This window comes from Channa argus, chromosome 13 (genome assembly GCF_033026475.1).
Source record: "Channa argus isolate prfri chromosome 13, Channa argus male v1.0, whole genome shotgun sequence".
In the NCBI taxonomy this organism is placed as follows: domain Eukaryota; kingdom Metazoa; phylum Chordata; class Actinopteri; order Anabantiformes; family Channidae; genus Channa; species Channa argus.
This window is the reverse complement of record NC_090209.1, coordinates 20,989,562-21,003,631: the sequence shown is the minus strand read 5'-3', so window position 1 is coordinate 21,003,631 and position 14,070 is coordinate 20,989,562. Positions and strand designations below refer to the sequence as shown.

General features: G+C 38.3%; 1 protein-coding gene across 1 annotated transcript; it reads right to left on the bottom strand.

Moving 5' to 3' along the window:
- Positions 1 to 3,188: 3,188 nt before the first annotated feature.
- Positions 3,189 to 12,610, bottom strand: chrna4b (cholinergic receptor, nicotinic, alpha 4b). The gene is made up of 6 exons (XM_067528412.1): positions 12,544 to 12,610; positions 10,173 to 10,324; positions 9,223 to 9,267; positions 9,025 to 9,134; positions 6,683 to 8,108; positions 3,189 to 6,080 (listed from the first exon to the last, which is right to left on the bottom strand). The coding sequence occupies exons 1-6, from the start codon at positions 12,593 to 12,595 to the stop codon at positions 5,955 to 5,957; spliced, it is 1,911 nt and encodes a 636-aa protein (XP_067384513.1). The 5' UTR covers positions 12,596 to 12,610; the 3' UTR covers positions 3,189 to 5,954.
- Between the last annotated feature and the right edge of the window lie 1,460 nt (positions 12,611 to 14,070).

The following is a 14,070-nucleotide window of genomic DNA, read 5'->3' as shown; positions in this document are numbered from 1 at the left end:
AGGCGACACTTGTCTGTGAGGCACATCCTTCCTACCTAAACACAAACAACAACAACATACTTCTAAAATTGCAGTGCTACCATGTTGGTTTTTAGCAGGCGTAATGTTTGCTTCAGTAATTTAAATTAATCTTAATTTAATTGAACCCTAATTTAAAAGTAGAAACAATTACAAACAAGACTCCAAACTGAAACTTGTGGATATTGTGAGACATTCATCATACTTGAGCAAAAGTCGGGGTCAAAGACGTGACTTCATGTGACAAATATAAAGATCTGAACAAAACTATGTAACAATTCATCTAATGTTTTGCAAGACAGGCAAAAATATTGATCCTTGAAATTATTTACAGAAGTTTTCCTTTAAGTTTCTGAACAGATCATTGACTACATTACCTCTGACTTTTTGATTTTGTACTGGAGGACACATCCAATGGTTAACAGTTAAGGATTTGGATGTTTTCCGATTAAGTCTGAGCCAGATAAGAAATTGCTTGGAGTGTGACTTTTTGTCCATTAAAGGTGCCAGTAGAGCACTGCCAAGGGCTACAGGCACCAGCACCTGCTCTGGCTAATTATAAAGCCCCGGGGATGAGATCCAAGGCCCTATCTTAGCAGACCATGCAGCCTAAAGGAATTATTTCTGACTTCACACTCTATTTTCACCCATTCCACACAGCAGTGGTTGTGCTTGTACATTAAAGTAGGACAATGTAGTTTATTCGTTTGTATTGCAAGAAATAAAATTGACTCAGTAAGGAATATCTTTTCCATCACATTCTGATAGGTTGCTCTTCGGGTTAATGTAAGATGACCCTGTTCATATTTTTCTTTCCATCTTGCCTCCATTCATAGCGCAGATGTCACCATATCAATACATGTTACATTCACTTCTAATCGTTTGGCAGATTTGTGTATTCCCGATTCTCTTCCCGAAGATGAAAGACAGGTCTGTAATATGTGAAAAATGTAAAAAAGAAAAGCTGTCCAGAGCTAGCTTCTTAAGCAGTGGGGTAACCCTGCTAATAGCTGGGGGCATCATGGGTCCAACTGCTTGTCGGAGAGTGAGGCGATGTGGCAGGGTGGCTTGAAAGGTGGAGCGTGGGTGTGTTGTTCTCAGTCAGTGTGGAGAGCAAAGAGAGTGTTGCTCTGTTTCATGAAGGAGGGTGACTTCATCTTTCGGAGAGAACTAGGAACTAATGGCTGCCACCTTGTTAGTGAATGAGGTGACCTGCCTGCATCCTTCAAACCAGTTAATGCAAGTCATTGCATGAATACCATAGTTCTGAATGACTCAACTCTACCACCAACACCAGCATCTAAAATCTATACAGTCGTACTCTAATAAAAATGCTTCATACCTGTGGTGACTAATCACTAAAAATCTCTTTGCTTAACTCAATAATTTTTATTATCGTCTTCAATTTTATATATCTTCTTTAAAAGATATATATTTGATACCACAGTCGAAACATTGATTTTCAGTCTTTCGGTTTCAGGTAATTTCATGTGTTGCAAATTTTACATTTTTTTTAAATTTGATTTATAGATTTTTATTGGAAAAAATGGCTATTAATGCATCAGTTTGCCAGTCAATTGTCACGCCAGTCAGAAGACAGTCAGTCAGAGTTGGGCGTTCTTTGCCGAGTTGGCTTTGAATCTTGGCTGTACCATTTGAATATCCCAATAAATCAAGCAGATGCTGTAGTCTGAACAGTGTCAGCATCTGCTTGATTTATTGGGAGATTCAATTGGTAAAATACGTGTGGCAGGTGAGAAAGGAAAGCTTGAGAGGCATAGCAAGAGTAAATAAGTGTGGTGCATGGGGGTTGCTTGCTATAGTAGAAAAAACTTGTTTCATTTTTTAGGCAGCTGGTAACATAAAATTGCAGAGAGAGAGAAAACATGTACAGAACTCTATACTGTGTATTTGCATGTATTATATATATTGTCTTACATATGTTGTCTTATAAGGCCTTAATTTCTCTTAAATATACATTATATTGTAAACTCACATCATACTTATTCTCAGCTATATAGACACTACATATTCAAACCACCAGGTTGTTGATCAGTAACAACCCTTATTACGGGATTTATTCTCTGGATTTAGCCAAAATTATTAAATTAAAACACCTCTCCTTATCCCAAAATAATTATCAAACCCTGTCACATGCAAAGACAACCACTTAATTAAAATTAGCACTGAAGGTTAATTTATTATCAAGGCAAATTAAATACAATGACATTTAGTTGTAATTACCTTCATATCCTTTGCATGGCCTTTTGAATTGCTTTCCTGAGGCTTCCCACAGAGAGGACCTTTATGGACATAATTCGTAATTTGCAAAAAAAGTATGTAATAAAAATTATCCATATCATTAAGTCTTATAAAAAAGATTTTTTTCAGAATTCAATGACAATATTCAGTATTGTTTTCTCAGAGAAAACTGGAATGATACATCAAAATTAATATTCACTTATATATAAATTTACATAGACAATTTAAATTTGATTTAACCCTGTCCTTTTTGGTTTTTAATCATTTGGACATACAACGAAAGTGTATTTCAGAGCATTCAGTTTCAGTTTATATGGTGAAATCAATGAATTTATACAAAGCATTGTAGGCATTTCATCATGTTTGTAGTGCTGTGTTCCAAAATTCCAAAATTATCATTATCTCCTGTCTGTGATTTTACATAGTGATCAATGGTGGACCTTCTGCTGAGCTAATGGAAATTCAAAAGTTTGTTGGCTAAGTTCAAAATTTAGGTCCTTACTTTCTTTAGACATTCAAGTGTAACATTACACGCTTTTAAATCTAATCTGAGGTTGGATTAAAATGTAGCAACAGGATGCAGATAGAGTATATTGAAACAAGACTAAACTGGAAAAGAGTAGTGGTGCATAGTAATTTGTGTTTTGTTCTTAATGGATGCACTAACAAGAGAAAGATGTCACAGTAAGTTTGCTCCTCAGGTGTTGGAAAACTCTCTGCACGGGGTTGTTAGTGGTGTTAGTGCATTGTTAGTTGTGTTTGTGTGCTGCTTTTTGCTCATTTTGTCTTCCAGAACATATTTCGAGAGGTATGGATTATACAGCCTTACCAAGAAACTTTAAAAAGCCTCACTATTCCGAGCTATTTGATGTAATAATTTCATACCTTATACAGCCTTTTTTCATAAAGCTTTATTTTATGCACATAAAATGTATGAAAACTCAGACAAAAAACATAACTGACCAAGTGAAACCCAAGGAAGCTTTCACAATTCATGCCACAAGGAAAAAGAGGAAATCAAAAACACAAGCTCAAGCAAATTTGGCACAAAATTTAAAGAAATGTAATATCAAAACAGAGGTAAATGGCACAAAGGAACAGAAAAGTAAAACATCTAAGCAAAAAGAAAGAATTTGACAAACAAATATTGTACAAAACAAATTTATGCTAAATGTTAGGGGATTCACATTTAAATGCAACTTAAAATAAAAAATAAAAAGAATCATTAAACAGGAAATGGTTTAACATAGCCACTGTGAACTGACTGTTATACTGTCATACACATGGGTCTTCATGTGTTTTGTTCAGTAGCAGTTATTTAATGACATTACTTATGTCAAAGTGCTAGTATCTACTGCATGTGTCCCATTTAAGGACATAGATATAATGTAAAAACAAAAAAACACAAACTAAACATCTTCAATAAATATACTCAAAAGCTCTTATTAGAACTCTTAATATCTTTTTCGGTTTCATCTTTTTAAACAATATTCAATTAAATCAAATACTAGTCCTTCCAGGAAGTGGCAACGGTGTGATCAAAACGATTAATCCCTCGTAATTTCTGCATGACCCCACAAATTAAATCAGCATAAATAAATTGCAACTTGCACCACAATTTTATTCTAGAAAAAGTGAAATGCAGCATTTTAGGCTGCCTTAAAAAAAAGGTCCACGACTTCCTGAAGGGACTGAAATACCTTTTTTTGTACAAAAGTTTAATTTAAACACTGATTTTAACCCAATCCCTATTAGAGTTAAATGTGGTTATGAGCTCTTACAGTACAATACTATAGCAACAATTGAATCGATTTTGCGATCTGATTTTGTGATGAAAACTCCATGAGGCTTCTGCAGCTATGCGAGTAGTTCTCTATGGCTGGTCAGTGCCTACATTGAGCTAAATGCTTACATCAGCATGCAATAACAATGTTATCACGCTGATATGTAGCAGGTATGAAGTTCTTAGTTTAGCAGGTTTGGATGCTAATGTTTGCTAATTACATATGAGGTTTACAGGTATTTCATACTCATGCAGGTATTTCATCACTGCACAAAGTCCCATAGTTTGAAACAAATTAAAATTTTGATTTTATAATTTAATCTGAAGGAAACTTAAATATATTTACCCAATTTTATTTCATTTCTTGTCAAGCCATTTGACTCAAAATCAATCAATGAAACCTCATGGTGTCACTAGTTTAGATGAAATATTAGGATATCACCAAAGTCATCGGCATTTGTCCTTAAAATATGTCAACATATTTGATGAAAATATGTTGACATAGATCAACTGTTGACCTGCTGGTCATACTGGAGGAAAGGTTGTGGAATCATTAACATTATCTTTACAAATCTTACAGTCAAGATACAGCATTCTCGACCAAAATCATGTATCTATATTAACATCCACAGAGCCATGTGACTTGTTAAGGGTCCCTACATACACACTATATACAGTTTAGTATTTCACATTACATGCAGCTAATCATCTTCCTCCAAGTCATTTCAATACCTTGAACAATTAACCCTCAACACAATTAACTAATCACAACTGAGTTAAAATTGTTTGATTTTAAATGTAGATTTTGAAAAGGCCGATTAAACAAAGCCACAAAACACCTAGAAGTCCTTTTTACATCGACTTCTAGTGATAATTGTGTCTGTGGTAATGGGTATGCAACATTTATTAAATATGTGATAGCGCAGTGATTGGTGTCATTGGTCTAGATGTGTTTCTCCTTTGTTTCACTAAAGAGGATAAACTTTCAAAAGCGACTACATCATCAGCTTTTAACATCTATCACTCCCTGCTACTGCCAGAAGCCTTCAATTACTGTATTAAAGGCCTTGACTTTCCCATCTGATTTAACGATGCGCTGTAAATATGCACTGTGGAGGCTGGTTTTCTTTATTTTAAAACTGAATATAAATCTCTCCAAAAACAATGATGTTTGTGGATTATGACCTTTTGACTTTAAGTATCAATGGTTAAACTGGTTGACTATGTCTATTTTTATTTTTAAAAAATGTACCCGTAAAAATGCAAATGTACTGAATAAATGTTTTTTTATGCTACAAACTCACAAATTTTTACAGTATGTGTAATAATAGTGCACGTGCGCACACACCCACACACACAAACACACACACACACACACACGCAGACAGACAAACAAACAAACTCCTACTCAGAAATCCCAGGAATGAATTATTTCATAAATATTTGATGACAGCTCTTCACTGACAACTCTGCTATTATCAGGATACATTAACAATGTTACTGCATGAATGTTAAAATTGCTATTTAAACCAAACTTTACACTCTATAGGTCCCAAAGTCTAGATTATTTGCAGTTGTAAGTTGGACAATTTTGTTCTTTGCTGTTCTTCATGGAGGCGAAAGCTTAAGTGGTAAAGCTCAATGTCAAAATGGAGTTGTGCACAAGGATATTTTCACTTTTGGCCTTTTGCCCTCATAAAGTATTTATATGCCAGATGGAATCAATAATAGATATTTCATCTTGTTTCGCAGTGTGTAACCTTTTAAAAACTCAGAGCATTGCAAGGAATGTGACTTGGAACTCCTTTGGAAAATAAAATACAACTTTTTATAACAATATAAGACAGCATCTATGTCAGTGTTCTTGGATCATTCTCTTAATGATGAGATTCTAGATCATTCCAGCCAACCAAGGAGGAAGAAAGAGTCCCACTGATCCCAGTATACACACCAGTATAAACATCCAGAGGAATATCCTGTCAATGACCATGGCCACATACTTCCAGTCTTCCTTCACCTAGCAGAGAGGGGAAAGGAGAGAGGGATAGTTTAACACCACACCAGCTGTCAGTTTTTCACCTTTATTAATTTCTCTCAAAAGGCATTTTTTTAATATAAGGTGATTTCCTAAATGTCAGTCAATTTTTTCAATGCTTTGTTTAGGAAAAATTCTATGTTAAATTACTGAAATCCTACTTTTTTCAACCACTGTTCTTCTTTTTTTTACTACAGGAAGAACTTGTAATAGCTGATGTCCCTCAATAACATAAGTTTCATTGCACATTTTACAGTTACTTATACAAATGTTTGAACAGTGTTTAAAAGTCTTTTGTTGGATAATGTTCGGAGATTCTCAAACATCCAAGTCAAGGTTCTCCCAAAAGGTCCTGATTGATGTAAAATGGCAGTTGCTTAAAGTTCTTGAAGACATATCATCTCCTATCTGGGAGAAAGGTGAAAAGTCCAAAAAGTCCAAAAGAGGTGAGACATCTTCAAAAACTTTAAGGAAGTCAGAACAATGAATAAAAACTTTGGGGTCTCAGTAAATTGTCAGTTTGTTTTGTTGTTTTATTACCAACCATTCTTTGGATACTTACATAAAAATAATTTTTAACTCACTGAAAAGTCAGCATCCTCTGCCCTGAGATGATCAGCAATGTACTGGACTCCCTCTATGGCTCGCTGGATAGCTGGGGAAATGGTTGGAACCATCAAATCCTGTTGGGTGCTTGCATCTTTAGTCGATTCAGCATTTCCCATTTCTGCTAAGTGATTTGTGGGAGATTGTTTCTTAACCTGCCCTTCGTTGCCCGTGACAACACGTCCATCATCGTGCAGACAGCAGTACTGGAAGCTGCGTGAGCGACACCGATACGCAGCTCTCTGAGGGAACTCCTTCTGTTGGTCGAACATTTGCTCAACACTGAGGGAGCGCCCATTCGGAGCCAGTGCATTTGGTTCCTCCCTGGACAGGCTGCAAAGTGTGCCCATTGGTAAAGTTGGGGGCAAGGATAACTGGGAAGAAGACGAGGCTGAGGAGTTGTGTCCACGTAGGGGTTGCTTTTCTGAGAGAACTGATGTGGATTGGCAGAAAACATTGGCCTTCAGCGAGTGATCTTCCTCATCTGCATCGTCAAGAGGAGAGGAGGGAGGAGAAGGTGAGCAGACAAGGATGCTCGGACTGTCAGACCGAGTCTTTGGGATCATATTTTCTACCTGTCCCATTTGTCTCAATCCTGTCTCCAACCCTGCCCAAAAGGCCTGTGAGTTACCTGTCGCAGACACCATGGTTGGACGGTGCATCATCTCAATTAGCTTCTTGCAGTTCTGCTTTGCCGTGCCTGGCGGACGCTTCATAAAGAGGACTCGAGGTACCAAATCCAAAAAGACTCTGCGTACCCAATGCGGCATGCCATGGGTTTGTGGTGATCGGTGGTGTACGTTTAATACAAAGACAGTAATTACGATAGAGAGCGTGACAAAGACCATGGTGAACAACAGGTATTCACCAATCAGTGGAATCACCAGCGATGTAGATGGTATAATCTCTGTGATCAGCAGGAGGAACACTGTTAGAGACAGTAACACCGAGATGCACAAGGTAATCTTCTCTCCACACTGCGATGGCAAATAAAAGACCAGCACGGTCAAACAGGAGATAAGCAGACAGGGGATGATGAGGTTAATGGTGTAGAATAACGGAAGCCTCCGGATGATGAAGTAGTAAGTGATGTCTGCATAGATCTCTGTGCAGCATTCATACTTTTTGGTGTTGTACTTGCCCACTGCATTGACAATAACCCACTCACCACTTTCCCAGTAATCCATCTGATCTACATCGCTGGCCATGCTGATCAGATCAATCTTAGCACGGTCATAGGTCCATGAGCCAAACTTCATCTTGCAGCTTTGCTGGTCAAAGGGGAAAAAGGTGACATCTATGCTGCATGAAGACTTATAAATGGCTGGTGGCATCCACTTTATCCGACCATCATAGAACAGATGGGCCTTCGTCAGGTGAGTTACTGCAAAGTCACCATTGGCACTTACAGATAAAAATAATGCAGAATGGAGAGAAAGGCAAAAACATGTTTAAGTAATTTTGCATGACATTGTTGTATCAGTCCTATCACCATCTATAACTCTATGAAGAGGCCATTTAGTCCATATACCTAATAAAGACCATACACCCCCTCACCTATATCTCCACACGTCGTTTACAACTCTGATTCTTCAGACTTAAAAAGGTCTAAGACAGCTTGAACACATCCCTTCACGCACGCTGACTTCCAGTCTCTCAAGGAACTGATTAAAACCTGCTAATCGTTTTATTCAGTTCATGTTCTATTGTTATTTTAATCTATATCTGTATCTTATGTACAAGTTCTTGTTATCCTTTACAAATATAGCTGCGATTCCATCCCTAGCCTTCCTAGTTTTTACATATAAAAAACCGAGGCATCAGTTTGACAGTTGTATTCAGCAATGTCTGCTATGCTGTTGTTGTTGCCATAAAGTTGTTGTTTTTTATTATTAGCTGATCTTCCTTTACAGCGGCATGCATAGGGGTCTAAATGAGGCAAAGGTCTACCTGAGGACATAATACATCTGAGGCCCCACTGAAACACATCCAATTACATTTCATCTTCCAATTCCCAGCCTAATGTACTGTATTGTACTTTGTATGATGTACCAAGCTTTGTTTGTGGCCACATTCATTAGAGTTGACCTTGTTCACATTTTTTCCTGCTAAATCACTTTATGACATTGGCACAGGAAAGGATGTTTGGCACAACAACAGAATCTTCATGTTTTCCCTCACGTCATACCATCTGTTAAAATTAGATCGTCACAACCTGAACATTAGTTTCCGTACAGTTATTTCTGTCTTAAAACTGGCAGCTGCCACCTTTTTTTTCGACTGAAAAGAAATTCTACACGCTATTGAAAAAGCTCCTCACTTGTTGTAGAGGACAATATCAGGCCTCCAGATGATCTCTGAGGGAATACGGATGGAGGTGACGTTTTCGTATTCCTCTGGGTTCCAGCGGAGTTTGTAATCATTCCATTCCTGATGGAAAACCATCACATTCACACACTGTAGCTTTTTACTGGACCGTGTATGTTTAGCACGAGTTTTTGCTCTTATGTTTACATACCTGTTTGACCCAAACATTTGTGGTCATCATCTGGTTCTTCTCATCCTTATTTCATACAAACAGAAGAAAATTTATTGTGCCATTCATTTGTGCTGTAGACCCTCTTTTAACTATTGCTTTTCTGGTCATGAATATTTTTCCAACGTTGCCACACGCACTCATGATTCAGTTATTGAACAAATCTAAATACATACCACTTATTTATAAAGACAAATAAGTTGTGTAATACTTGAGGAAATATATATACATATATATATATATATATATATATTAGGCAGTGCTTCATGCAAAAACACCCTCACTGCATGGAATGTGTTGCTTTACTGCCAAGCTGCTTGCTCCAGCTCTTCCCCGCAACATCTAAGACAAAGCACTCAGTGAAAACAGTGTAGGAGAGACAAGTTCACCTAGAGCTGACTCTCACTAACAGGCCTGTGGAGCAAGCACTGTCACCTAATTGTGTGTCAAAAACCCTGAGTATCATCCCCGCAGCAATGCAGGCTGTGCATATTTAATCCTAAAGTTGCACCAGACAAATGTGCATGGCTTTAAAAATGTTTATAATGCCCATTATAAACATTTTAACCTCAGCAACATAATTTGTGTAAAATGTATAATCCTAAAACTCTACGGTGTCTGTAATGCAAAGGCACCATTATGAGTGTGTTGAGACCAGCTGTGTTTGCATTGCTGTTTAAGGGAGCTTGGAATATTTGCTGCCAGTGTCAGGATACTTGACAGCTGAATTTAATTTGGGAAAACAACTCAATCTCTTCTGGTTTTATTGCTGCTGAGAAGTGATCCCTCTATTTGAATTTATATGTTGCCTAGTGTAGCTTTAAGCTGGTTGCTATTATGATCATAATGAAAAATAACCATATCATGTACACAATTACATTGCAGAAGTCTGTTATTCCTGAAACTTAACAAGGCTGTAAGTTTTCACTCACCACATCAATAAGCTGAGCAATAGACAGTCCAAAGTGGACCAGCACTGTGTCTGACGTGTTTTCCACAGGCCGAGAAAGCTTACTGTAATTTACAAACAGATCCTGAAGCAGCCTCTCTTCAGCATGGGCACGAGGAGCAACTTGGGAAGAAACTTAGAAAAAGATAAGAAATTAGACACATAAGTAAAGCTTAGCCAAGGCATGGCCTTGTAACCTTTTTGTGACATTTATTTGAGACTGCATATTGATGCATATGCACACAACAATATAAAAATCCTTTATGCTCAAGTCAGACTCTGAAGTGACCCTCTGTATGTTCTTCTCTCTATGTTCTCTATCACATGTATGTATGAAATAGAAATCACGTCTTCAAAATGCATTAAATTTATATTGAATTTTCTGCCATCTACAATACATTCATCTGTAATTGATTTATCTGATGAGACAATGCCACCGTAAAGAATCCACTGTTGTATGGAGTGTAATTTAAAAGGAGGGTGACCTCTATTATACAGGTGGCATATGGTTACATGAGACTATCAGCGAGATGGGGCCAACAGGGAAAGAGGATGGATGGTTGGGAGGGGATTTTAGGAGATGAAAGAAGGAAAAGAGGAAGGATGGAGCTGAATCTGAGCACATCCGCTGTGTCTCTGAACAGACGTGCTGATGGAAGACATTGTCTGGTGTCCGTGTTTCTCACTGCCACAGCTGCTCCGATCAAGCAACTCAATCACTGCCTACTTTTAGAAACTGCTTACATAGCACTGGAGATGACCTAACAAGACCTGGAAACAATTAAGGAGGCGGAGATGGTCCCGAGGTCTGCGTAGTATAATTACAATACCTTTGAGTTTCCCTCTTTTTACGTATTCAATTAGCCATATTCAATCCAGCCTCACCAATATTTTATTATGCCCCACACTGCATACTTCTGTTTTTCTTCCATGTGGAGCAATATATTTTAATTACTCTGTGTTTGTTGTACAAACTCATGTATTACCCCATAGTCATGTAACTGAAAAATGAGACAGAGCTGTTCTAATTTAACTTGGTTATTCAAATTATTTTGTGTGTTCGAGTCTATGTATCTCAGAGAAAGATGCCCTGGTTAAACTTGTGATCTTAAAATAAGGACACAGTTGTTGTCATGTTGCTGGCCTTCCTCTCAGTTCCTCCTCCCTACTCAATCAAAACTGATTGTCTGCCCTTCAGTTGCCGGAAAACTGGCATCTACAATTTTTAAAGGCTTGGGATCAATATGTTATTAAAAGGATATGGTTTCGTCTCTCCCCCACCCCATGTTCCCTCCTCCTGTTTCCAACTGAATCCGTACGACATGTCCAGAAACCGAGCAACCTTGAAATGTCTCTACCTTTTCAGATAAGCAAAACTGAGACAGATACCCTTGTTACCCAGCTCACAACAATATCCATTGAATACAACTGATATTACGGACATGGGGACGGTCCAGGAAATTCTAAAGAAGCCTTGCTCCTAATGGCTTCACATGAGGGAGCTCACATGGTGTCTGCGCTCTGGCAATGTATGACACAGAGCAGTAAACTGTGCAAGAGAAAGTACTGTAGGTAACAACTTGATAAGCTAATAAAAGTTATGTTTATTTTCAGACCTGCATCATCATGTTAAGTTAACTGTGATGTGTCAGACCCAGTTCTGTCCTTATTTGATAAATGCCCTCTCATAAGCCAATCATATTGAGCACTAAATATCACTCCCTATTCAAGGGAATGCTGCTTCTCAACTAGGCAGACAAATCTTGTTACTAGGCTACTAAGCAACAGAGGTAGTTATCCAATTAAACTGCAGAAAAACAGTACAAAAGTTTGTATCCTGAAGGTTGTGGGTTTTTGTAAGTAATTGTCAAACGAGTCTGACAAGTAGAGAAAAACCCTCCTTTGAATGACAAATTGCACTGGGACAGAAATGACTTTTGTGTTCTAATTTCATATTTCAAAGAGACAAACGTCTTATGTAAAGATGTGCAAAGACTATTTAGTTTGCATTCTTTGTCACATAGAAAAAAACCAAAATACCCTCCCAAGCCAAAAAAAACCCCCAAAAAGATAACAATAATAATAATAATGCATTTACAGTATAACTTAACTGACAACATACTGTACTCACCACTCACCATCTTTCAGAGAGCATATACTTTCCTCACAGAATGAATCAAAAACAATTTGAGGTGTTAAAAGTTTAAATACCCTGCCCTGCTCTACCAAAAAATTAAAAATACATCTCCCCCCCCCTCCCTCCTCCACCCCCCTTTCTGACCTCTCCCATGTCCTTTATGGTGATGAAGAAAATGAAGGACAAAGACACTCTGACAAGCAGGAAAATGATTTACCTTGTGGAGAAAGACTCAGGACAAGCAAGCTCAAACATGTGTACATATCCATAGTGCCTCCAGTAGTATCCAACTGTGTGAGTGAACTCCCTCCAACTTCTGTTGGATTTCAGTCGTGGTGGTCAGTCATTCCCCGATCTGATCAAACCTTGAAACTCAGGTCTTCAGGAGGGCCGGGTGAAAGAGCCCCATGGAGAGTTCATGTCTGTCCATGTCGTCCCTTGACCTGGTGTTCCTCCTGGTTCCATCTGTCCATCTTTTCACATGTTCCTCTGTCCAGTCTAAGCGTCAGTCTGAAGGACGTCAGACCTGTAATCTAGTTTTCCCGATTCAACACTTGAAAAGTCCCTCTCGCTCCACTGGAATCCTTGATCAAGTGTGGCTTATTCCTCTCTTCTCCACCTCCCTGTCTACATCACTCCCTCCCTTGCCTCTCATCTCTCCGCCTCCTCACCTCATCTCCCTCCTTCTCTCTCTCTCTCTCTCACACACACACACACACACACACTCACACACACACACACACACACACAAAATCACCTCATTTCTCTCTTTGCATTCTCTCCTTTCCTCCCACTTATTTTCTTTTCCCATTTCCATTTTTTTACCTCACTTTTTGCCACAAAAACAGTGAACTTGTGTCAGGCTGTGTGAGAAAGGAAGAGAGAGAATGTATCTGTTCATATTGTCCAGGCGGTTTATGCAGCACACATGAGCTGTGTTGTTAATGTGTTGGTGAGCATGTGCTTTTGCAGGCCAGTTATTTGTATGTGAGCTGCATTACAATCAGCTGTGTGCACCCTGTGTATAGATACTTGTCAAAGTCCAGCCTGATAGAAGTAGCAGTGAGTCAAAAGACCTCTGGATCCTCTTCAGTCTCATCTCTGCTCTGTTTCCTTGAAGCATATCATGTCCAATTCCCCTCCTCTGTTTTCTCTTTTAAACACCGCTGACCATCACCTGCTTTTGTTTCTTTTTCTTCTTCATGAAATGTCTTACAAACAGACCGAGATTCCTGCATCCCTGCAACTTTCCTGTGCTTCACTGCCAGTCTCCTTTACAGCTTTCATACGTCAGCAGAGCTCAGTGCCAAGGTTGGCCATCTATTCAGACACTTGCATTTGCTTGAGGTGTTTTATTGTTGTTGTACATCTTTTTTATTTTTTCCCCAGCAGTGACAACATGTCAAGTTTTAAATATCCTGAGGCACTTAAAAACAATTGACTTAAAGAAATTGTGTTTACTTGAGATCGACTATAGCAAAAGCCAATTTCTGACTTTCCGACTTCTTTTTGATCGTGTTATATGAAAGTGCAGCAAAAGAGGTCCAGGCAGAGATATATTTTGCTGGTGTGCAAGTCTTTGTCGGATATGGTTCTTTTCAATAAACTATGAGCCCACAGAAAAAAAAAGCCTCCGCAGTGTACACATTGATTTTTTTTTCCTAATCTTGATCCAGTGATGACTAACACTGACTTGACAGATGAAGAGATTCCTCTCACCAGAGTGGCACCATAACCGTACGTA

What these genes read in the sequence shown, in the direction of transcription:
- chrna4b (XM_067528412.1), bottom strand. Translation starts at nt 12,595, where the DNA reads ATGGATATGTACACATGTTTGAGCTTGCTTGTCCTGAGTCTTTCTCCA. An exon ending in TTGCTCAGCTTATTGATGTG is followed by an intron (nt 9,268 to 10,172) that starts GTGAGTGAAAAC and finishes GTATGAAATAAG; the next exon opens with GATGAGAAGAACCAGATGAT. An exon ending in CAAATGTTTGGGTCAAACAG is followed by an intron (nt 9,135 to 9,222) that starts GTATGTAAACAT and finishes GTTTTCCATCAG; the next exon opens with GAATGGAATGATTACAAACT.